The following is a 25,471-nucleotide window of genomic DNA, read 5'->3' on the forward strand; positions in this document are numbered from 1 at the left end:
TCTCTCAGCCCCTTGATCCTTCACTTCAGCCAAGTGCATCTGCAGGGCTCAGAGACCAGCTTTGCCCTGGCAAGGAAGTGTCCAAGGAGCCCCTCTAGCCAGAAAACAGCTCTCTACCATAGCCAGCCTGGCTTCCTACACTAGCTCTCTGTCCAGTCCAGCTGATACCTACACAAACGTGTACACTTGCCCTCTTATCTTACCAGATCCTGTCCTGTTTGTCTCCTCTCTTTCTTACCTTCTTAGGCTGGATACTTCCTTAGCTCTTTCTCCTGAAGTTTTCAATTTTCTTGAGTTCTTGGACTTTAAACATTATTTTTCCCAGACTTCAGTTTTTCTCAACTTTTTTCCTGCTCCAGCACACCTGAGGGGGATAAAAGCTCATATCAATACAGTGGGTGACTTTGACATTGATTCTCATGGGTGCGCAGTAGAGAGGGTAGCAAGTGCAATTGAAAAAGACCTACAGGTGAGTCTGATCACACACGTGCACACACACGTTGGGGAAGTGCACACCCTCCAAAGTTCTTCCTTTGTTCTTTCTTCCTCATTTTGAAACACTCTTATTGGCTTTTCTATATAACATTTGTTTCAGAATCTTCTACCATAATTTTGTTCAAACAACCTCAATTTGTATGTAATTAAGGGATGGAGCAGGAGGAGTAGTCCACAGTAGTAGGGTATTATTATAACATTTCCAATTTTGGCCTTACCTTTCACCACTGCCCTGTCATATTCTTTTGTTGAAATCACATTCTTATGTTCAGGAGGGAAGTGAAAGAAGCACTTTTTTCGGGATGAACTGAAATTGTTGCCCAAGTTATTCTTGAGGAGGAAAGGAGTCTTTGGAGATTGTGGTGAGCCAGGATGAAAAATGGGCTTGTAGAGAGCTGTAGTTCTCAGTAATTAATTAACATTACCCGGTGGCTAGCTCACAAGCTTTTATTTACTTACATAGCAGTTAGAATGTAGATGAATGGGGTAAGATTCACTGTGGGGTCAGCCTCCTTCAGACCCCTGTCCCAGGGGTGAGTTGACACAGGAAATCTCTTCTGCACACAAAAGGATCCAAGTTTACTATGTAGGTGAAAGACAGTGAGGCGAAGGGGTCTAGGAGTTTTAAATCTCAGAGTGCATGAGAACAGGGAAAAAGGGTAAGAGGATGGTGCCGTCATTTAGCCGCACCTGGCCTGACCATTCTGTTGCCAAGCTTTGTTCAAATTCAAATAGCATGGCCGTCCTGTAACCATGGGTGCATGACCAGAAAGAACATTTTTTTCCCACTAGCTACAAGATTAATTACTTTAGTACAATTAAGTAGTCATAGAGACAGAGAATGTTACTGTGGGTTCAAAACAGGGAGGAGGGCTTCTCTGACAAAGACAAAGGACTGGGAGAGAGATCCAATTCCCAGCCTCCTTATCAGAGAATGCTCTGAGCCCAGGGCCTCAGGTTAGGCAGCTGGGATGGGAATTGTAAAGGCAGACCACCCACTCAGCAGAGATCACGTTAGAAATGAGGGTTGGGACTCTGGATTTTAGTTATCCTTATCTTCCTTGCCCTGTCTCCAGACAATCAAGAACTGGTGAAAAATAAAGTGGCTCTTCATAAAATGCTAGATTTCAGGTCTTTCTATTTTACAATAATGGACTATTATTTCCTTTACACTCCTTTAGGTTTATTCTAATTTCTTGTGAAAGAGGAAATAGGGAAAGCAAGGAAAACAAGGTTTTGTTAAAAGATGGACTGGATTAATTTATAATAACACACTGCTTTGTTCTTTGTGGAAGGGGGTGTAAAGGTTGATTTCTTTTCACAGAACGTTGGCTACTTAGCTACCCTTTTGACATCAGTTTGGTTTGCCTTCATTTATTTAGAGTATAATATCCTATACTTGGCCTTAGGCATTCTCAAATTGGAAAATGTGTATGGTACTTTGCTGTGGGTACTTTGATGGGATGGTGACTATCTTCTTCAATTTTGGTGTTCTCCAAGATTACTGTGGAACCATGATTATTGAAGGAGAGGAAGCTCCAATTGCCTACACATTGGATGATACCAATCCTGATGGCAACTATGCTGCCATAATGGGGTAAGGCACAGTTATGGTGGTGTGGATATCATTTGGTGTTGACAAGGCAATCCTATACTAATAATAAATGTGCCCCCTAACCTTGTTAAATGAATTTTCTACCCAACAGTACTATTCTCCAAATCCAGCAATAGAAAAATTCTTACTGCTTTTTTTAATGCCTTCAATGAATAAATACCTAAAATGGAAGTAGAATACCAGTAACATTTTAATATCTAATACATTTAATTTCCTGCTTCATATTTAATGTTGGGGGTAGAGCTCTATTTTGTGAAAGCATTATCTAAAGACCTTTTTACTAAGAGGACTTCTTGTGGATGCTGTGTAGACATCAACTGTATTTAAGTTTGTGAGCTGCTGAGATTGTCCAAGTCTTCCTAGAGAGGAGTCTAGGCCAGCACCATCCTCTGCCTGGTAGTGAAGACCAACGCTGATGGGGGATGGCTTGGGGGCTAGAACTTGGCCCAGAGAGGTGGTCACCTGGAGCAGCCAAAATTGAGCTCTGCCATGGGGTATGTATGAGCTTATCTCAGAGAGAACTAAGGGTCAGAACAGAAAGATCAAAGCCAGTTGTGAAGCTGAAGGCAATTATTGGACTAGAAATGGTAGATAAATTCCAGAAGGCTGGGTGCTAAAGAGATACCATAGTGGAGACAGAACCAAAGAGCAAAGGCTGAGAGAAAATGGAAGGGCTCAGACACAGCCTTTAAGTGAGCATATGAGACCTAACTCATTCCCATCTGCCGTCAGCCACAATGGGGATGGAGAGCCAGTCACAGCAGTACTCTAGGCAGAAATTATGACCATTCATCTATTTTAGCTCCTTAAATCCCTGAAGCTAGAAGGTGCCCTTCAGTGTCAGGAATGTGAGTAACATGTAAATAGTAAAACTTTGAACATAAAATAAACTGGTGTATAATTTGTTTCTTTGGGCTTTTGATGCTGTACACTGGACATATGTGTAGCTATCGATATGAGACCAGAATGAAAACAACCATTAATTTTCCCCATTTTTCTTGTTTGCATGTTTTAGATTTATCCTTTCCAACAAAGCCAGAAAACTGGCACGTCTTACCAAAGAAGAAAGGTAAGAAAAGAAGTTCATCTTCTTTCCTTCATTTCTTCATTCTTTCCTTCTCTCCCTCCCTCTCTTCTTACCTTTCTGCCTACCTATCAGCCTTTTTTTTTTTCTGAACATTTTATCGTGTTTTAGGTGAAAGTTTACACAGCAAATTAGTTTCCCATGCAACAATTTGTACACAAACTGTTCCTTGACATTGGTTGCTGTCCCTGCAATGTATCAGCACTCTCCCCATTTCCACCCTGCCTCCCTAGTTTCCATCCATCCAGTTTCCCTACCCCTCCTTGCCTTCTCATCTTTGCTTTTGGGCAGATGTTTCCCGTTTGGTCTCCTATAGTTGATTGTTCTAAGGAGCACATTCCTCACGGGTGTTATTGTTTATTTTATAGGCCAGTCTATTATTTGGCTGAAAGGTGACCTCTGGAGTGATTTTAGTTCCAGGTTAAAAGGGTTTCTTAGGGCAATTGTCTCGGGGGTTCCTCCAGTCTCTATCAGTCCACTGAGTCTGGTGTTTTTTATAAACTTGAGTTTTGTTCTACATCTTTCTCCCATTCTAACTGAGACCTTCTGTTGTGTCCCTGGTCAGAGGGTGGTAGTCGGGCACCATTTAGTTCTGTTCTCAGGCTAGACGAGGCTGTGGTTCCTATGAGCCATTAGTCCTGTGGACTAATTCCTTCCTTGAGTCTTTGGTTTCCTTCACTCACCTTTGCTCCAGAGGGAGGAGACCAATAGTTGTATCTTAGATGGCTGCTTGCAAGCTTTTAAGACCCCAGACACTACTCACCAAACTAGGATGTAGAACGTTATCTTTATGAACTATGTTATACCAATTGACTTAGTTGTCCCCCAAGACTATCCTGAGCCTTCAAACCCAGTAATTCAGTCCCATGAGGTGTTTGGATATGTCTAGGAAGTTTTCAAAACTGTGCACCCTATAGCTCTATGTATGTATGAATGTATATGCAGCACATACAAATATGTATATACAAATACCCACGACTATACCTATATATGCACATGCATGTACTCCCATATGCCCTCCCACACCTATATCCATATGTGTCTACCTATGTAACCACTCACACATATTTAGTTGTTATTACTGTTGTTGCAGAACTGTATATGTTATAGCATTTACCATAGTTGTCCTTATTCTTGCATCCCTCTTGGTGTCTTCATTTACCTTGATCACATTCTGCTAACTTCCTCCATATTGTGTATTGCCTTTCTCTTCACCATTATTAACACGTGTCTACTACTTCTTCCTCCTTCCCCCTCTCATCCCTGGTAACCATCAAAGAACATTGACCGTCAAAGAACGTTGCTGTCTTGACTTTTTATAAAAGTGATATCATATATTTGTCCTTTTTTGATTGACTTATTTCACTCAGCATAATGTCTTCCAGATTTATCCATATTATAAGATGTTTCACGGACTTATCATTATTCTTTATCATTGCATAGTATTCCATTTTATGTATGTACCACATTTTGTTTATCCATTCATCCATTGATAGACACTTAGGTTATTTCCATCTTTTTGCTATTGTGAATAATGCTGCAATGAACATGGGTGTGCATACGTCTATTCTTGTGATGACTCTTATTTCTCTAGGATATATATCTAGGAGTAGGATTTCTGGATCATATGGTATTTCTATTTCTAGCTTTCTAAGGAAGCGCCATACCGTTTTCCATAGTGGTTGTGGCATTTTACAATCCCACCAGCAGTGTATGAGAGTTCCAACCTCTGCACAACCTCGCCAGTATTTGTTGTTTTCTGATTTTTGATCAGTGCCATTTTTGCAGGTGTGAAATGATATTTCATTGTAGTTTTGATTTGCATCTCTCTAATAGCTAATGGAGGAGCTCTGGTGGCACAATGGTTAAGTGCTCGGCTGCCAACTTAAAGGTTGGTGGTTTGAACCCACCAGCTGCTCCATGGGAGAAAGATGTGGCAGTCTGCTTCCGTAAAGATTTACAGCCTTGGAAACCCTATGGGGCAGTTCTACTCTGTCCTACAGGGTCCGTTAGAGTCGGAATCTACTTGACAATGGTTTTTTTTTTTTTAAATGGCTGATGATAACAAGCATCTCTTCATGTGTTTGTTAGCCACCTGAATGTCTTCTTTGGTGAAATGTCTGTTCATGTCCTTTGCCCTTTTTTGATTGGATTGTTTGTCTTTTTGTTGTTGAGGTGTTGAAGTTTTCCATATATTTTAGAGATTAGACCTTTGTCAGATATGTTGTAGCCAATTTTTTTCCCAGTCTATAGGTTCTCTTTCTACTCTTTTGGTAAAGTCTTTTGATGAGCATAAGTATTTAATTTTTAGGAGGTCCCAGTTATCTAGTTTATCTTCTGTTGTTTGTGCATTTTTAGTTATGTCTGAGAGTGTATTTATGCCATAAATTAGGACTCCTAGCTTTGTCCCTATGTTATCTTCCAGGAACTTTATAGTTTTAGGTTTAACATTTAGGTCCTTGATCCATTTTGAGTTAGTTTTTGCATATGGTGTGAGGTGTGGATCCTGTTTCATTTTTCTGCAAATGGAGATCCAGTTTTGCCAGTACTATTTGTTAAAGAGACTATCTCTTCCCCATTGAATGGACTTTGACCCTTTGTCGAAGATCAGCTATCCATAGCTGGATGGATTTAGTTCTGGGTTCTTAGTTCTGTTCCATCGGTCTATGTGTCCATTGTACCAGTACCACTATCTGTCAGCCTTTTGTTTTTACATAACTCTTAAATTTATAGACTGCCTAATAAGATGTGTATTGCTAATGCTTCATATCTGTTATGTTAATTTTCAGGGTATTGTATAAAGGCGCAGTGCTGATAACTTAAGAACCAAGTATTCAAATTAATATATATTTAGTTTTTTTTTTTTTGTACAGAAGACATCATGCTAGGATCTATGGAGAATACAAAATACAAAAATGGATATAACCCAGGGTTTGAAATTTTACTTGGAGAGGAAATAACCAGGTATAAAAATTACTGCATTGCAGTACAGTCTGCAGTACATACTGCATGAGTAATGCATAACTGTTACTGATCATAGGTAGAGAGGGACTAATTTCCCTGGAGGTGGCAATTTCTTCCAGCAATTAATATTTACCTCTGCCAATAATTTATTCCCACACTACGATGATAACAGATTTACCAATTAAGGGCCCCCTAAATTACATTATAGCACATTCTTTCCACCTCTTTTTAGCATGCTCTTCTGTGACCATTGCCATCTCTGTGCTTGGTCAACACTATGGAGGGTCTGACTGATCAACTTACTTAAAAATGTCCCCACTAGAATATAAGATGCATGAATGTAGGAAGTTTTGTCTTGTTGGTTCGTTTTTGGATCTCCAATGCTTGGAACAGTGCCTGGAACATAATATGTACTCAGTTACTTTTTATTAATGAATAAATGAATAATGGTCATTTTCAACCCTTACCTGCAAAATATGCTCCGTCAAAGGCCATTTGGATGGAGGTTAAAACCAAAACCAAACTCATTCCCTTCGACTCAATTCTAACCCTATAGGACAGAGTAGAACTGCCCTACAGGGTTTCCAAGGAGTGCCTAGTGGATTCAAACTGCCAACCTTCTGGTTAGCAGCGAACTCTTAAGCCAAACTCTTAACCACTGTGCTACCAGGGCCCCAGATGGAGGTTAGGCACTGCTTATTATGTAACCGTGAGCATCACTGCTCTCTCCTTCAAACAAGGAGGTGTTAAAGTAGCCGCTTAGGTCAGGGGTACATGCACCTGGGTAAATCATTTGCAGGCACAGTGCCTCTGCATCTTGATATGAAGAGCTAAGAGCATAGTCATTGTCTCTATCACATAGAGGTTCTGTATCTGTTAAATTCTCCAAAGAAACAGAACCAATATCACACACACACACACACACACACACACACACACAAACACACATAAAGAGAGAGAGAGGGAGAGGGAGGGAGGGAGAGAGAGAGAGAGATTCAGATTTATTTTAAGGAATTGACTTACACGATTGTAAGGTCTGGCCAAGTCCAAAATCTGTAGAGCAGGCCAACAGGCTGGAAATTCAGTTATGAGATGATGTTGCAGTCCTGAGTTCAAATGTGTAGGGTATGCTAGTAGTCTGGAAACTTGGCATGATTTCTATGTTGCAATCTTGAGGCAGAATTCCTTCCTTCCTTGGGAAGCTTCAGTTTTTACTCCTAAATTAAGCTTCACCTCATTGGATGAGGCCCACCCACATTATGGAGTTTAACCTGCTTTACTTAAAATCAACTGATTGTAAAGTTGTAAGTGTAAATCACATGTAAATACCTTCATAGTATCATCTAGACTAGTGTTTGACCAACAACTGGGCAACATAGCTTAGCTAAATTGATACACAGAATTAACCATCACAGGTACCAAGAGTAAGGATTATAACTAGTAGGTTACTACTGCTGAGGACAGAGTCACCTTGAAGGTGTCTTTAGCTCATTCAGGCTCTCAGATGTTTTAACTCAGGTCACAGCAGCACAGTAGGAAAAGTCTACTCTGGCTGCAGTGCCCTCCTCTCAAGGAGACTTTCAGAGGCCACCTCTGCTCTCTAATCAGGTTGCCATTTCAATATGAAAAACCCTCACCTCACAGGGCACCTTGGGGCAACAGTTCCTCTCAATGTGACAGTCTGATCTTTCTTCCAGAAAGACTTATCTGCAAAATATATTTCTCGAAGGATGAGAATAAATAAAGGGGAGTGGATTTGTCATTTTAAGAATGGATTTGTAAAAATTTTTTATGTCAAGAAACTTAGTTCTTGGTTATATGTGTTGCAGATCTTTTCTGGATTTGTCTTTTGATCATGTTTATATCTTATTCATTTTTTACTACAATAAAATTTTATCTTTTATGTAGTCAAATTTGTTAATTTTTTCGTCATTGCTTCTCAATGATCTATCATGCTTAGAAAGATCTTCCTTATTGTAAGATTATAAAAAAAATCCATTTCCCTATTACTTTCATTGTTCCATCTATTATGTATAAATCTTTGATCTTTCTGAAATATATTTTGGTGTAAGAAGTAATGCCAGAGTCCAACTTTATTTATTTTATGTGGAGCCATTTGTCCCAGTGCCATTTATTAAATAATCTGTCCTTTCCTCACTGATTTAGAATGCTCATCTTTATGAATTCTAAATTCCTTTATGTATTTGGTTCTATATCTTGATTTAATTCTATTTCTTTGCTCTTTTTTCCACTCTTCTGCTTGTGACAAACTATTGCATTAATGTAAAAACAAATTATAAAGAAAGAAAAGGGGGAAGGAGACAGGGAGAGAGGAAGATAAAGAAAGAAAGAAAGAAAGAGGGATGGAGGGAGAGAGAGAGGGAGGAAAGGAAGAAAGGGAGGAAGGAGGAAAGGGAGAAAGAAGGAAGGATAGGGAGAAAGGAGGAAAGAGAGGGAGAGGGGAGGGAGGAAGGATAGAATGAAGGAGGAAGGGAGGGAGGAAGGAAGGTAGGAATGAAGGAAGAAAGGGAGGAGGGAAGGGATGAAGAAAAGGGGGGATGGGGAGGAGATTAAGCATTTTCAGACATCCTTGTTTGTAGAAAGAGCTCCTGAATTTAAAATAATAGTAATACTTCTGAAAAGCATTGGCATAACTCCAGATAATCTTAATATCCCTTTTAGCATCAATATTCTGTAAAAAATCAAACTTGAAGTAGCTATAATCTCTATAATAACCCATTGCCATCAAGTGGATTCCAACACACAGTGGCCTATAGGACAGAGTAGAACTGCCTCATAGGGTTTCCAAGGCTATAAATCTTTACAGAAGCAGACTGCCACATCTGTCTTCCATGGAGTGGCTGGTGGGTTCAAACTGCTGACCTTTCCATTAGCAGCGGAGTGCTTAACCACTTCGCCACCAGAGCTCTTTAATCTCTATGATAGTACCTGTAATACCTTAAATGACTAATTATAACTATTGGCTTACTTCCCATTCCCACATTGGAATAAATTTCTTAAGAGCTACAATTTATTGAGCCTTTAGTATGTACCAGTTATTGGGATAGGCACTTTATATACTTTATATCAGTAGTTCCCAAACTTGAGAATCACCTGGAAGGTTTGTGAAAACACAAATTGCTGCCACTCCCCTGTTTCTGATTCAGTAGGTCTAGGGTGGGGCTCTAGAATTTGCATTGCTAACGAGTGTCTGGGTGAAGCTGATGCAACTGGTGGGGACCACACTGTTTTAAGTTATTAATGCAAAATTTATGGAAGATTGTAGATAAAATGAAAGCTCAGAGAGCTTAAGTAACCTGCTTAAGGTCTCACAGTATTTAAGAGGTGGAAGCAGAATTCCAAGCTTTTCCTGCCCCCTACTCTTTGGTGGCATAGTGGTTAAGAGCTATGGCTGCTAACCAAAAGGTCTGCAGTTCGAATCCACGAGGCGCTCCTTGGAAACTCTATGGGGCGGTTCTACTCTGTCCTATAGATAGGGTCACTATGAGGCGGAATCGACTCCATGGCAACGGGTTTGGTTTTTTTTTTATTATTATTCTTTCCACTGTATCCATTGTCTTGTAGTGGTCTGAGGAGAGGAAGAAGGGTGGGTATGGACCATGTCTTGATCCTCCCAGAATCTCCACTGCTTAGCAAGTTGACTGACACTTCAGAGGAACACAATGAGCTGTCTTGAATGAATGAACTAATTGCTCTGTGCCCCCAGTGACTCAGGCAAAACAACACCGCATTTTATTTAATAATATTTTAAACCACATAGATTTAATATGTTTGAAATAGAACAAAGTGCCTTGTTTTTAAAAATTAAAATGAAATGTCAAAGTGGAAGCAATGGCTCACAGAGTCATTCAGTATGAGGGGATAGGTGACTCACTTTTGTCTTTTTTTTAATAGGTTGAAGAAACTTTGTGAGCTCTATGCAAAAGTTCTGGGATCTCAAGAGGCTCTGCAGGTAAGGCTGATTCTCTACCCTTTCCTAAGGTAGAGAGATCTTGCTTTGCCCTCAAAGGTCTGGCAGGGATAATTAAAACCAGTTGCTGTTGAATTGACTCCAACTTATGGTAACCTCATGCATGTCAGAGCAAAACTGTGCTGCGTAGGGTTTTCAGTGACTGATTTTTCGGAAGTAGATGGCCAGGCTTTTCTTACGAGGCATTTAAGGGTATACTCGAACCTCCAACCTTTCAGTTAGCAACAGAATGCCTTAACTGTTTACACCTATGCAAACAGGGCCCTAGAGCCCATGTTTTCCCTTGACATATTTGCAAAGGGGCCTTCACAGGGCTGGTCAATTTTTAAGTAGTCCCAGAGAGTGTGGGCCTTAGGTGTGCTAGCGGTGGGTCAGGAATCTTGCAACACTACCATGACTTAGGTGGTGCTGGAATTGTTCTGGAATTTGGAGCTCTTCTTAGAGCAAAGCATTGGGCTACTGTGCTTTGTCATGGGGTAAAAGAGGGAGCTTCTGCTATCTGTAGAGTCCCTCGGTGGTGCAAACAGTTAACGTGCTCGGCTGCTAACCAAAAGGTTTGAGATTCAAGTCCACTCAAAGGCACCTCAGAAGAAAGCCCTGGCTGTCTACTTCCCAAAAGTCTGCCATTGAAAACCCTATTGTCTGAGTCATCTAGTGCTGCTGTAACAGAATTACCACAAGTGGATGGCTTTAACAAAGAGAAATTTATTCTCTTACAGTCTAGTAGGCTGTAAGTCCCAGTTCAAGGCATCAGCTCCAAGGGAAGGCTTTCTCTCTGTCAGCTCTGGAGGAAGGTCCTTGTGATGCATCAGTTTTCCCTTGGTCTGGGAGCTTCTCTGCGCAGGAACCTCAGGTCCAAAGGACATGCTCTGCTCCCAACACTGCTTTCTTGGGGGTATGAGGTTCCCATGTGTCTCTGCTTGCTTCTCTCTTTTATATCTCAAAAGAGATTGGCTTAAGACAGTATCTAATCTTGTAAACGTCATCAGTATAACTACCACTAATCCATCTTATTAGATCATAGTTACTGAATTTACAACACATAAGGAAATCATATCAGATTACAAAATGGTACGCAATTATACAATACTGGAAATCATGACCCAGCCAAGTCAACAGACCTTTTTGGGGGACACAATTCAATCCATGACACTGTGGAACTCAGTTCTACTCTGACACACATGGGGTTGTCATGAGTCAGAGTCGAGACTTGACAGCATCTTGTTAACTGGTCTGCTACATGTAGCGAGAGCCTAGATCCTGGCAGCCAGGACAGTGATGAGAAAGAGCTTTTCTTTTCTCTGTTGGTGTTGTACAAAGACCAGAGTCTCATTGATGTACATACATTAACATAAAAGCAGCCCCTAAGACCTACCCCACCTCCCACTGCCTTGCTGGTAAAAATAAACTGAGATGACCCCCTCCTCTGTATTCCCCTTTTTCTTGCTTTGTTTTATGCTTGAAGATTAGGGAGAGGGAAAACATACTGATTGACTCAGGATGAGCCCTGTTGGCTGAGTTTCCTAGATGCCTTTGAAAGTAGTCTACCAGAGGACTCATAACCAGTAGCAAAAACCACTCCTTTATCAATGTTTAAAGTAATGAATTAGTGTTCTGTTTCCATTCACCAGACTGCTGGGCTTTTAATGTTTTGACATGGATCGTATCACCTTTTGAATGTGATGATTAAAACCAGTTATCCATGAAGCATCTGAAGACAATGGAGGCCGGTATACAAATGAGCAGTTAAAGTGTGAGAAAAATCTAATGAGGGAAGCAAAAACGTTTAACTCATTAAACCTCTGAAACCCAAGTCTCTGCAGTACACGTCATGATCTAGTTGAGCAGCTACATGGATTAGTCCTATTACTCTAACACTTACCTTGAGGAGCTTTGGAGTGGCTGACTTCCTCCAGGTCAAGTTGTGGCTTTTGAATTTATCATTTTTGTTCATTCTTTTCAAGCAAGATTTTTTTTTTCTCCACTGCAAATGTTCTGTACTTAATATAGGTGAAGCGTGCTCTTGAGCTGTTTTGAAGTTCTTACTCAGCAAATGAACAAAAACAATTGATGAGTTTGGAGAGAAATGTAACATTAATGAGGATGCATTTTGTTTCCTTTTTTGCTTTCACATACCATTGATCAAGTTTAAATATAGGCATAATCTCTGAGCTTTTTATTCCAGGGTAGTGTGAGGGAAGTAGCAAACCCCACAATATATGCACGCTTAAAAAAAAAAAAAAGAAATCACTTAAAAGTCTCTGTTAAAAATTATTAATTTATCTGTTTAAAATGTTGTTCAAGATATTTAGCCCTGGTAGATAGTCAAGCTTTTTTTGAAGTTTAGTTCTGAGACCCTCTCAGGCATTTTGTAATTAAGGTTCCTCAGTCAGCCTGTGGGATGATTGTTGGGGGAATCTCAGGTGGAGAGGAAATCAATTATTCTCAGATTTCCAAAGAAATTGATCATTTTTCATTTAGGAGAATCTCTTTTCCCAAGAAGAATGTGTATGATTAATTTCTAATGATAAAAATGAACTAGTCCTGTCCTTCTGTGTTCTTGGCACAGAACAGAGCCTTGCTTTACTATGTGTTGATATCTACTGCATTAAAAATAAACAAAACAAAACAACAACAACAAAAACAAACTCACTGCCATCGATTCGATTCCGACTCATAACGACCCTATAGAACAGAGTAGAACTGTCCCATAGGGTTTGCAAGAAGTGGCTGGTGGATTCGAACTGCCAACCTTTTGGTTAGCAGCCAAGGGAAGCAATTCCCGTGAGCAAAGAAAAGTGAAAGACAAAGTCACATCTTTCTTCCGATTGGTTGGCAACAGCCAGAGAAAGATGCTCACGAGGTGGTTGTAGCCCTCAGGCGCAGAGGAAAGAAAGCTAGGGTGTGATGTGTGGTAACACCACAAGAGGCCTGGAGCTACCTATACCTCTTAGGCAGGGCCTCATTACCTTGCAGATAAGGTGTGTTGCAAATGACTATCCAAGTTCAGGTATGAGATTGAAATTTTTTTGAACAAAACATTTTCTTCAAAACCTATTTTTAAGCAAATATTTTTCCCTTAAAACTTGATTTTATCTTTTCAAAATAATGATAAAGCTTATGTTTAGTTATTTTAATAAAGAGTTTTAGCTTTGCAAAATCTCAGCTAATTTTTTTTTCTATTCATAGCAAAAATGTATTTTTTAAACCAATAGTTGTGTCCAAGTACACCACCAACAGAAATACCTACATCCCACAAACATATATTTGTCTGTCTATGCTTCCCTTAAGAAAGCTTACTTCCACCAAAAACATAAATCTGATCATCTTTTTTCCTTGATGGAAATATTTTTCTGCTTTTTCCTGATTCCACCACTGCAGTAAGCATAAATTCTTCTCAAAATTTTTCTTCAAACCAGTAGACACTAAAAACTTCTTAACAAGTAAAATTGATTTTAAAATGGAAATAGACAATTGCAGTTTATGAGCAGTACCTAAGACATGAGTGAACCAAGTGAGAAAAATTTCTAAAGTCAGAATTTCTTAGGAAGTTATTACCAAGGACGTTGACCTGTCTAAAGACCTATCTTTAAAAACACCAGTATAATGAGGCTCTATTTCAGAAACGGGAAAAGCCCTGGTGGTGCAGTGGTTAAGTGCACGGCTGCTAATCTAAAGATTGGTGGTTCGAACCCACCAGCCACTCCGTGAGAGAAAGATGTGGCAGTCTGCTTCCATAAAGTTTACAGCCTTGGAAACCCTATGGGGTTTCCTGGGCAGTTCTACTCTGTCCTATAGGGTCGCTATGAGTCGGAATAGACTCGACGGCAGTGGGTTTGGTATTTCAGAAATGTATTGATTCTCCAGTGAGAGATGAGTTAGCTTCCTCTGAGCCTGCATCAAGCTTTTGTCACTCTGCCTTGCAGCCTGTGCACTATGAAGAGAAGAACTGGTGTGAGGAGCAGTACTCCGGGGGCTGCTACACGACCTACTTCCCCCCTGGGATCATGACTCAATATGGAAGGTAGAGTAAAAGTGTGCTAAGCTGTAACTGGACTTCATTGAGCCTGAATTCAAACTCTAAATAGGTTCAAGTAGCTCTTCTTCATTGTTTCTTATAAATACTAAATGAAAAGAAAAAAAATCCCAATTTAGTTTGTACTTCTGATTCTCATGAATTAAGTCATTAAGATGCGGCAATATGGTGGTGCCTTTTACTCTGAATTCCTCTGGAAGGACAATCCCAATCAATACAACCAAAGAAGGTTGTAGCATAAGGATGGTGTCTTAGGTTTCTAGTGCTGCTGTAACAGAAATACCACAAGTGGGTGGCTTTAAAGAGGAGTTTTATTTTCTCTCAGTTCAAGAGGCTAGAAGTCCAATACTGGCTGTAGAGGAAGGCTCTCTCTCTGTCAGCTCTGCGGGAAGATCCTTGTCTATTCCAGCATTCCTCAGTCCTTGGTGATCTTCACGTGGTGTCTGTCTCTCCCCATTTGTACTCTCTTGTCTCTTTGTCTAAGCTGCTCTTTTCGTAATTTGGAAGTGATTACGTTCAGGACACATCCTACATTGATATGGCCTCATTCACATAACATTAGATTGCATTATGGAAAAGGATTATATTACAAACATGGCGCTATAGACAGAAAGGGATCACATTACATATGTTATATCTGTAGGTATAACAACCCATTGCCATCGAGGCGATTCCGTCTCATAGTGACCCTACAGGACAGAGTAGAACTACCCTATAGGGTTTCCAAGGAGTAGCTGGTGAACTGGAACTGCTGACCTTTTGGTTAGCAGCCGTAGCTCTTAACCACTGCACCGCCAGTGCTCCTATATCTATAGGTATAAGGGTTAGGATTTCAATACACATTTCAGGGAGACACAATTCAATAAATAACAGATGGGAATTTAGATAACCAGAGAATTCATTAAAATTGTCAGAAGTATCTATATACTGAGTTCAGAACTCAGTAGAACTTCCTCAAATCATACCATATAAGTGGCAACATGGATACAGCATTATAAAAGCCAAATGAGTTTTAGACTGGAGTGATGGGACGTGTGTTCTAGTCCTGATTTTGCCAATAACCAACTTTGTCATCCCTGGCAGGTCACTTCTCCCTTATGAACCTCACTTCCCTTAGCTGGTGTATGAGAAAGTACAAGATGGCATACAATGGACAATAAATCATCAGTTTGTTAACGAGAATATGAGTCTTTGTTCTGTCTTCCAGTATTTAATTCTAGGGTTTGGCCAGGCTTCTCAGAAGTTTTCAGTTTTGAACTAGTTTCCACTGTTAGAAAAAAAAAAAAGTGAACATGTGATGAAAAGCAGCATTGTTTAATGAACATGAGAAAGCAAATCCACCTTCTCTTGCAAAGAGTCTTTTTCCTAAATACCCTTTGCTGTCCAGTCCATGCTGGCTATGGATAATTCCAGATTATTCTGTGTATTATTGTCAGTATCCTAGTATTCTATAATATTATCTCTTCTATTTTCTCCCTCTTTTCTTTTTAATGGCTGCAGTAAGGGCAAATGAAGGAAAACTCACCAACTCAAGCCAGCCCATTTGGTTTTCTGATAAAAGGCCCAGTGGTATACAGTGTTGACTAAGATGAAGTATGAGTGTTTACTCTGGGTATCACTTACCAGAAATAATGGAAACCTGGAATAGGATAAATAATGACAGGTTGACAGCACTTCCCTTGAGGTATTATTCTCAGGATAATGACAAACTGCCAAGTGCTCTGACACCCATGTCCCTTTGTGTAGCATATGGGCCTCTGTGTTGACGGATGATGATACACCAGACAAAGCACACAGGACAACAACAAAGGCTTTGACATCTGGTAGAATAAGTTCAAATCCTGGCTCTGCTGTTTTCTAGCAATGCAGCTCTTGGCAAGTCACTGCACATTTCTCTGAGCCTCAGGTTCCTCATGTGTAAAATGGGACAATAATAAGAGTAGATACATTATAGAGTTCTTAAAAGGATTGAAGAAATAATGCACTATAGAGAGGAAGTATAGCAAGATGGTGAAGACTGTAGGCTCTGGAGCTAGATTGTCTGGGTTCGGATACCAGCTTTGCCACTTACTAGCTGTGACACAGAGCAAATTACTTTGTCTTTGTTGTCGATTAGTTTCCCCAGGAAGCAGACTCTGAAACAAAGGCTAGCAGGCAGGCTATTTATTGGGTTGTGCCCTTGGGATCAACACCTATGGAAGGGAGAGGAAGGAAGGAAGAGTGGACAGAGGGAGAAACTGTACCACAGTGCAGTTCCAATGGAGGTCTCAGCTGATCCTACAGGGAGCTCTGGCGCTGAGATGGCCCTTTGGAGTTGTCCCGAGTTGGGGCGAGGGGGTCAGGCCTTTATACACCCATGATGATCAGTCACTGAATGCGACTAATGCTGGAAGGAGGCATGAACTTGGGTGAGGCGGTTTTCTTCAGTGGAGGCAATCTCCAAAGAGGGCTGACATCAGAAGGCCATCTTCTGGCCACACTGTCAGCAACTGGGCAGTTTCTTCGTTTTTGACAGGGGATCTGGACAGTGCGTCACTTTGTCCACCACAGTTTCTGCACCTCCATATTCTCATCTGAAAAGTGGGGATAATAATAGTACCGACCTCATAGGGTTGTTGTGAGGGTTAAAGTACTTAGAAGAGTGTTTGGCACCCAATAAATGTTAACTGTTGTAAGTTCATGCAGTAAAACTCTTAGCACTCGTAGAAGGTAAGTGCTCAATGAATGGTAGTTATGCAGCCATAGTCAGAGTCACAGCTTTGTTAAATGTTACTGATGTAAAAGGTCTTAGAAATCATTGAACTGTGTCCTTTAAGAGATAAGGAAGCCAGAGCTGAGTGACAGGAAGCGACTTGCAGAGCTCATTGATGGAATAACCAGATGCGGAACTGGGGGCACATGTCACCTTGCCCAGAGCTAGTGAGCCATAAAAGGAGCTGTACATGGCCAGATTCATAAAGTCCTTCACTTCATGTATGTCAAGCAAATGCATAGTTTACCTCCATTAATGTCAGTCCCTTTACCTGTAAGCTCTTGGGGCAGAAGTAAGCATTGATTTTCAATCTGTTTTTGTCTGTGACAAGGATCATTCAAGAGCTGGAGGAAACCAGTCACCATTATTCCAAAATTGCCAATGTACTCCCTTTAGAATCTGAGGTAACAAACTGGCCCTGATATCTGTGGGAAGACTTTTCTCTGGCTCTCTAAAACTTACCACTTTTACCTCTTTGATTTGTTCCAAGGGTTCTCCGCCAGCCGGTGGACAGGATTTACTTTGCAGGCACTGAAACTGCCACACACTGGAGTGGTTACATGGAGGGGGCTGTGGAGGCCGGGGAGAGAGCAGCTCGAGAGGTAAGGTCCGGGGTCACAGGTTGTGGGGGAGGCACCTCATGGGCCTGACAGGCAGGTCAAAGATAGATGTCTGAGATCTTGGAGGTCATCTCCCCAGTAGCCTCCATCTGAAGACCCATGAGACACCCTTTTAACAGTAGTCTCAGGTGAAGTGAACACCCTAATTCCAAAGTAATAACTAAAATATCTAACATGTCACCCAAGATAAAGAGATCCCATTGTGCAAAAGATCAGCATGGCTATAATTTAGAGCAAAAAAAGCAAAAAACAAATCAAACCAGTTGCCATCAAGTTGACTCTGATTCATGGCAACCCCATGTGAGTCAGAGTAGAAAACTGTGCTCCATAGGGTTTTTAATGACTGGTTGTTCAGAAGTATATTGCCAGACTTTTCTTCCAAGGAGCCTCTGGGTGAACTTGACCTGCCAACCTTTGTGTTAGCAGCCCAGCACATTAACTGTTTGTACGACCCAGGGACTCCAGTTAAGAGATAACCTAGGTCTAATATTATAGAACCAAATATGTTTCTATTAGGACTCAGAACTCATTTATATATTCCCTGACAATTCCTCTGATCTCATCCCTAGTAAGGTGTGTTGAAAACTCCTAAAATTTACAGCTAATGTCTGGAATTTCTTATGCCATAGAGGAAAGACCTTTTGGGAACCTTTTAAATGTTAAGTGAACTGCTTTGGCTTCTACCCTTGTAATTTTGATGGATATCACCAAAAGACATCCAGTTAGTCCTTTATTTAAAGAGCAGATAAGGAGAAAGATGGTGTCACTTTTGCTATTTGCCAAGATGATATTTTATTTCAGATCCTGCATGCCATGGGAAAGATTCCAGAGGATGAAATATACCAGCCGGAACCAGAGTCTGAGGTAGGATACATTTTATTTTATGAATTTAAATCTCTTTCCCCTAAAAACAATTATTAGCAAAAAGAACACACTTGTATATATTCACATACCTTTTCCTAAGTGACTCAACCCATGAATGCTTAAGGAGGTGCCATGGCTTAGGGCAGGAGTGAGAGAGTTAGAAGAACTTTGATAAATTCATAGACAGCACATCCACTGCCAATTATTAAGAAAAATTAAGATTTTTTTTTTTTGGTGGGAGGGGGGCGACTTTTGTCAGAAAGTTCTAGACATATTAAGAACTCACTAAATAAATGTCTGTTGACTAAATCTCTAACCTGGTGATTCTCAATAGGGGATAAGAAGTGAAAGGAGGATATGTAAGCATCCTGCCTGGAGGCAAAAGAGTGGAGTGAAATGAGCATGTTTAAATTAAAAACACATTTTGAATATAAAAAACAAAACAAACCCGTTGCTGTCGAGTCAATTTTGACTCATAGTAACCCTATAGGCTAGAGTAGAACCGCCCCATAGGGTTTCCAAGGAGCGGCTGGTGGATTGAAACTGCTGACCGTCTGGTTAGCAGCCGAGCTCTTAACCACTGCACCACGAGGGCTCCATTTTTAATATACCTATCATTTTTTAAATAAAATCCCAGGAAGTGTTCCTGGCTGAAAGAAAGGATACATAGAACACAGGGTGAAAACATCATACATAACAAAGGTAAAAAATGTTGAACATATTCCTCTGTCTTTTTAAGTGCAAAGTCATTCTCTTAGAGCTTCTGGTAGAGATGGAATTATGGGCTGGGTGGACCATGGGTGCATTCACTCAGCAAATATTTATTGAGTATCTACTCTGCCTTAGCCATTGCAGAAGGGCACACCAAGTGTTTTTACAGAGCTTAACATCTGATGGGGAAATACAGATGATAACCAAAAAGTACAGGTAGGATGAAGAAAGCATGCTGTGGAAGATTATAAAAAGAGGGGGCCATCCTATTCTGGGGGCCCAGGAAAGGCTGCTCCCTGAGGAAGTGAGGTTGAAACTGAGACCGGAAGGATGAGTCAAGGGCCCAGTGGGGAACAAGGAGTGGATGTTATAAGGAAAGGAAAGGTTATGTTCAATGGCTGAGAGATTGGCAAGAGTGGGTTTGGAGAGCTGCAGGAAAGAGACTTTCTGGAACAAAGTGCACAAGCCCTGTACTAATGCCAAATGTTCTCTGAACCTAGGATGTGCCTGCGAGGCCCATTGCCATGACCTTCTTGGAGAGACATCTGCCCTCTGTGCCAGGCCTGCTGAGACTGATTGGATTTACCACTGTCTGTTCAGCAACTGCTGTTTGCTACTTGGCTTACAAAAGGGGGCTACTTGTGCAGATCTGAAGAGAGGTTCTCTGTAACCACACACTTTCTGGTATGTGGGTTTGAGGAAGGGGTTGCAATAAAGTTCCACAAAGACATGGAGAATGTGGAGTGAGGTGGTAGCATGAAGATAAGTTAGACTTCTGACCACAGGAAACATAATTATCTCTTTCTCCATTTTGATCCCTAGTTATCATCCTTTGCCTGGCTTTTAAGGCCTAGCACCAACTCTGTCTCACCCATTTCCAGGTTTACTGCCCCCTAAACCATTACAGTAGTTTAATAGGCTTGTTTAAAGCCCTTGCTCTTTACAGCACACCTTGCCCTGTGCACAACTAGCTTTTTTCCCACCTCAGTGGCTTTATGCTTGTCCTTTCTCTTACCAGTAATATACTCAACTTCCCAAGTTGTCTGCATTTATCCTTAGAATCCTGGATTGTGATAGTTGGAAGACCTTAGTGACCATCTAATCCATGGCCTTTTATTTTAGAGTTGAGCAAACTGAAGGCAAGAGAGGTGGAACTTATTTGGCCAAGATCCACAATAAGCCACTGGTCTTCTGGGGACTAGAACACAGGTCCTCTGCTTTTCCCACCTCCCAGGATGTATTCCTCAACCTTCCTCCTCCACTTCCTGCCACAGCCACTGATGGTGTCCTTGTGTGTGGGTTTGCTCTGCACTAAGTTGTCTTGCACTACTCAAACGCTGCTTAGTATATACTCTTAAGACTTGCTGTCTTGTGTGGTATGTCTCCAGCTGATTTTAATTTTGGGGGGCTAAAAATCTTGTCTGTTCTTCCTTCATATCTTATGTCTTGATACAAGGTCAGTACACAATAAGTAATTAAAAATAAAGTTGATTAACCAGATATCTACTGTCTTTCCTTTTTGGATAATGACCTCAAGGTCTTGATAGATCAAATAAAGGTCTAGTATTAGGCATATAAATGTGTCTTTAAAGCATTTAGTCATAAATTTTCTCGAAGCCCAGATGATGTATGTGTTTTGGTTGGGTGATCCATCATGGGCCACATGTGTGTGAGCACTTGGTAAATGATTTATTATGATATGGTAAGGATGCTAAAAGACATAGCTCCTTGCTTTCACTCCCTCCCCAAAACCGTCAAAATAATTGACATATTAATAAGCAAGATGTTTAAACTATTAAGATAAGTATAATATTTCAGTTGATCTTTCATATTCCTTGTCAGTGCAAAGCTTTTTACTAGGTCCACGTATTAATTTAAAACTAAATTTCACAGTCCATTAAATCCTGTTTGAACTACTTTTTAAATAAGATCATCATTTCAAAGTACTCATACCTCTCGACTCCCAAGGTCAGTTTTTATCAGGATGTATTTTAAATCCATAAATGACCATTCTCGTGCTCTCCTTTAGAAAATAGAGCTTATTATGCTTAGTATAAGTGAAATTTTTAAAGTCCCGCAAGATTAATCGATAATAGTAGGGAGTTTCTAATTTTACAGAGGTACTTATGTTCATGAATTTACAGGAAATTTTGAGACTAGATGAGGAAATTAAAGAACCCACTAACACTTTGTAACCATTTTGTTTTTTCAGTGTCTCTAAAGAAGTAATTTGTTGGTATAGGCTTGTCTTCTTGAATATTCCCTTCAAAAGAGTCCTCCCCAAAGACATCACAACACTAACTCCAACATACCCATTAAGAGTCAAATAAGGTGTCACCTTCTCCAGGAATCTCCTAGACCACTCATCCTCCAGCTGAGCCCCTTTTCTGTGTTCTCCCAATGACATGTGCATAGACTTCTCTTCCTGTACTTACCACATGATATTGCAATTGTGACAGCAAGATAAATTACATGTTTTGACTGAGGTGCAAAGATGCAACAGATACTAGTTACCGAGGTGAGTTCTGAGATAGACAAGAATGGAAAACTTCAAAGGAATAACCAGAAAACCAGTTTTTTCTCTGTTGAAACTCCTCATCAGTTTGGAGGGTGTAAAAAGTGTTGGGAGGGGTTTTTTAAGGACTAGATTTTTGAAGAGAGCTCTTTGCTTTGAGTCCAAACCATACCAGAGAGGAGGAGTGGGAGTGCTACTTTCTCATACCAAGCCTAGTGAGAAGGGCTTCAAGGATACCCCTTCAAGAACTTAACACCCCCTGCCCCCGAGGAATCTAAAGCCCTAGATCATGCTCAGGATGGCTTTGAGCAGAGAGTGAGGGATCTCACAGAGACCACTGGAAAGAGAAACTGAGTGGGTGTCAAAATTGACTAGTCAAAGGAGAGAGACTGCCTGTTTTGTGGTAGTCAGTCAGAAGGGGCCAGCATGAGAATCTCTGGAAGAAAACTCACGAAAGTGCCTACACTGAGAAAGAGTCAGTTCTCATAACACCCAAGCCCAGAGCATATGAAACTATCTTACAACAGGCCCAGCCAAGTAAGAATGTTCAGAAACCCCCTTTCCCTCTTCCCTTTTCATACTCAACCCATGAAGTACCAGCATCCATGATTGGCAAGCTAAGCAAGAAGAAGAGAAGGAGATGGAAAGTCATCCACAAGTCCCTGGAAGACAGCGGGGAAGACCCTGAAGCTGACCTTAACTGAGAGAGGGGAGATTTAACGTTAAATCAAATTCAGAGATTTGATTATTGCACAGTGTTGGACATTCAAAATACTGAATTAAGACTTTGCTTTGCGACTTATACTATACAATTGTCTCTTCTCTTATTTAAGAGTGATTGGTAAAGTCATAGACATGCCAGAGTTTTCAAACACAAACTGGGGAACATTCTCCTCACTGAACAAGTTTAAAGTACAGTGGAAGACAAAAAATAAAGTTCTGATTTCTTCACATCCCATTCAACACATTGGTTCTATTATCCTTCATTCTTAAGGACAGAGACTCTTTTCTATTCATCTTTTCATCCTTCGTGTCTCCTATACTGTCTAAGCCATCGTAGGTTCTCAAAGAATAAATGAATGGATTCCTGTAATTTTCATTAGAATTATGGATCAACAGTATTCACTCTTTACAAGCAGAATGCTTCTGTGCACTCTTGCAGAGAGCCAGTTTTCATTATTCCTCATATTCATTTTGAAAGAATCAATTGTGTTTTTGATTATATTTTATCAGAGATTGCACTAATAACTGATTGGATGCAGTTTCCTTCTTGGGTAGATTTATAGGTTTAAAGCAATGATTCTCAACTGGGGATGCACACCAGAATTACTGGGAGGGTTTTGAAAGACTCACATGCCTGAGCCTTACCCATGTTGTTGTTGTTGTTGTGTGCCATTGAGTCGATTCCAACTCATAGCGATCCTATATGACCGAGAAGAACTGCCCCATAGAGTTTCCTAGGTTGTAATCTTTATGGGAATAGATCACCAAATCTTTTCTCCTGTGGAGCCAGCTGGTGGGTTAGAACAGCCGACCTTTCAGGTAGCAACCGAGCACTTAACCATTGCGCCACCAGGGTTCCAAGCCTTACCCATGGACGGTTTAATTTAGCAGGTTGGGGAGGGAACAAACATCTTCACAGACTTTCTCTGGTGATGCTTAGCCAAGGGATCAAATGGATTACAATGGGTTCAAAGGTACAGTAGGGCTTGGAGATCTGAAGTTGAACCTCACTCACAGGACTGCCACTCTGCCTCCATTCACTTTCGGGTACTAAGATATATTGGGGTGAAAAGAAGATGCTTATAAAGTACTTGGAATAAAAGGAAACAGTGTTTCATTTTGAAAGTTTAGCATCAATCCAACATGTTAAAGACTGAGACATGTTTCCTAATTCATAGGAACTACTTCACTAAAGAAGTAGTTGGAAGTAGTTATTGGAAGGAATGGTTGTCTTAGCCTGAGTTCCTCCCAAAAAGTAGAGCCTTAGACAAGGGCTTTTATGCAGGTAGTTTATTTGAGGAAGTGATCCCAGGAAACAGGAATGTGGAAGACTGGGAAAAGTGAAACTAGGAAGGGGGGAAAGTCAACCCAAGGGTGTATGGTCAAGCTTGTCACTGCTGTGGGCTACTGAGGCTCAGTCCTGCTAGGGACACTCTGAGGAGTCATGCAGAACGCACCTCAGAATAGATCACCTGAGGTAGCAAAGAGAGGAGTATTTATCTATCATTGGTCAAAGTTTGCCCTGGAATGTTAAATCCTAGCACTTCTAGGTTTGTACCTGTATCAGAGTGGCTGACTTCATTCCCATTGCGTTACATGTGGAGGTGGCAGAGAAGCCACAAGGAAGAAAGTAAAAGATATGCAATGTTACTAAGGAAGTAACCTGTGCATATGGTTGCCATGGCAACGGCTGGAGTAAAAAGGTGGGCTGACTGGATGTGGTGGTGTCCAAGAGCTTTTCTATATATAGGGGCCAATATACAACTTAGAAGAATTCTGTTGAGAGAAGCACAATATCGCCTGGATCTCTGGATCCAGCCTCATGAATATTTTAGTTATAAAGAGCATGTCTTATTTTGGAATCTGCAAGGCTGCACAACTGGTGTAAACCCCAAATGGAATAAATCCCAGCTGTTGTTGAGGTCTAATGTCAGAGAGGTGTCTATGAAACAGTGCCTGCCATACCTGTGGTTCCCTTTTGAAAAGTGGTCGGAAGTGGATCGTTGTGTATAGATCACGAGGGTTTGTGACTCTATTACCCTGGCCACAAACTATTGGACTAGGGTCGATTCCTGAGTCAAAGATAACCTCTATGAGTGACCAGTGGCCCATGAGTTAATCTGGCCCAAAGTCTTTCTGTGGCACTGGTGGAAAACAAAGTAAACACAAAGAGAAGGCAGGCCAAGTCACAGGAATGGAGGCATGATGCCCAGTTCTGAGGAGATGACACTAGAGTGGCTGCTACGTCACTTGACCTACTGAGGCATGTCAACACCAATAACCAAAGTTCTAGGACACCATGAAACTTGGCACCACAGTGGGGCCGATTTCCCCTGCTTGCTCACTGCCCCTAGTTTTTCTATGGACACTGAACATACCTACCTAACAGAGAGCTCTTTCTTCTACCAACATCCCCTGCCCTGCTATCTGCTTCCTTTCAAACTTCAACTCCAGTTGACCCTATTTAGCTAGTCTTCTGCCTCTTACTCACATTTATTACTGCACACCCCTTAGGATCTTGTCTCTTGGCCAATCTCTTAGGATCCCTTTGGTGCCAAACTAAGAAAGACGTCCTATGTGAAAGCATCAGAGTGTTTTTCTCACTCTTCATTTCAACAGTAGAGAAATCCTCATAACCAAATAGAGTTCTAGACTTTGGACTCTAGTGAACTGTGCGGACAGCTTGGTGTAATATGGTGGAGAGTTTTTGTTGTTCATTTGTTTCTCATAAGTTTGTTTATTAAGTGCTGAGGAAGGCTCATCTGATTTGAAAATTCTCTTGGAGAGAAATCTTAATGACATTTCAGCCTTTGGACACTAGAAGCCAAGCTCTTGTATTGAAAATAGATGATCTAATCAGATTCTGTGTTTACCTTGGGCTGCTACTTTCTGATGTGACTGTTCTTGTCATTTCTACTGAGACCATGTGATGAGCCACTCACAAGTTATATACCACTCCAGAAGAATGACATTTCAGCCCTGACCTCCAGCCCTGATCAACTTAACCTCTTCTTCCATCTTCCTTTACATCTCTAATCCTCAACAATTTCTTCCTTGAACACTAGTTCAGTTCATTCTTCCTGAAAATTCATTTACCTGCA

General features: G+C 40.8%; 1 protein-coding gene across 1 annotated transcript in view; it reads left to right on the forward strand.

Moving 5' to 3' along the window:
- Positions 1-20,630, forward strand: part of MAOB (monoamine oxidase B) — a 142,975-nt gene extending 122,345 nt beyond the window's left edge. The window contains exons 9-15 of the mRNA XM_004376918.1: positions 1,996-2,092; positions 3,126-3,179; positions 10,074-10,131; positions 14,076-14,173; positions 17,428-17,539; positions 18,359-18,421; positions 19,633-20,630. Coding sequence (XP_004376975.1) covers positions 1,996-2,092; positions 3,126-3,179; positions 10,074-10,131; positions 14,076-14,173; positions 17,428-17,539; positions 18,359-18,421; positions 19,633-19,785 — 635 coding nt within the window. The 3' untranslated portion in view covers positions 19,786-20,630. The remainder of the gene's footprint in view (positions 1-1,995; positions 2,093-3,125; positions 3,180-10,073; positions 10,132-14,075; positions 14,174-17,427; positions 17,540-18,358; positions 18,422-19,632) is intronic.
- Positions 20,631-25,471: the final 4,841 nt, after the last annotated feature.

The sequence above is a fragment of the Trichechus manatus genome, unplaced genomic scaffold, assembly GCF_000243295.1.
Source record: "Trichechus manatus latirostris isolate Lorelei unplaced genomic scaffold, TriManLat1.0 scaffold00046, whole genome shotgun sequence".
NCBI classification, from domain to species: domain Eukaryota; kingdom Metazoa; phylum Chordata; class Mammalia; order Sirenia; family Trichechidae; genus Trichechus; species Trichechus manatus.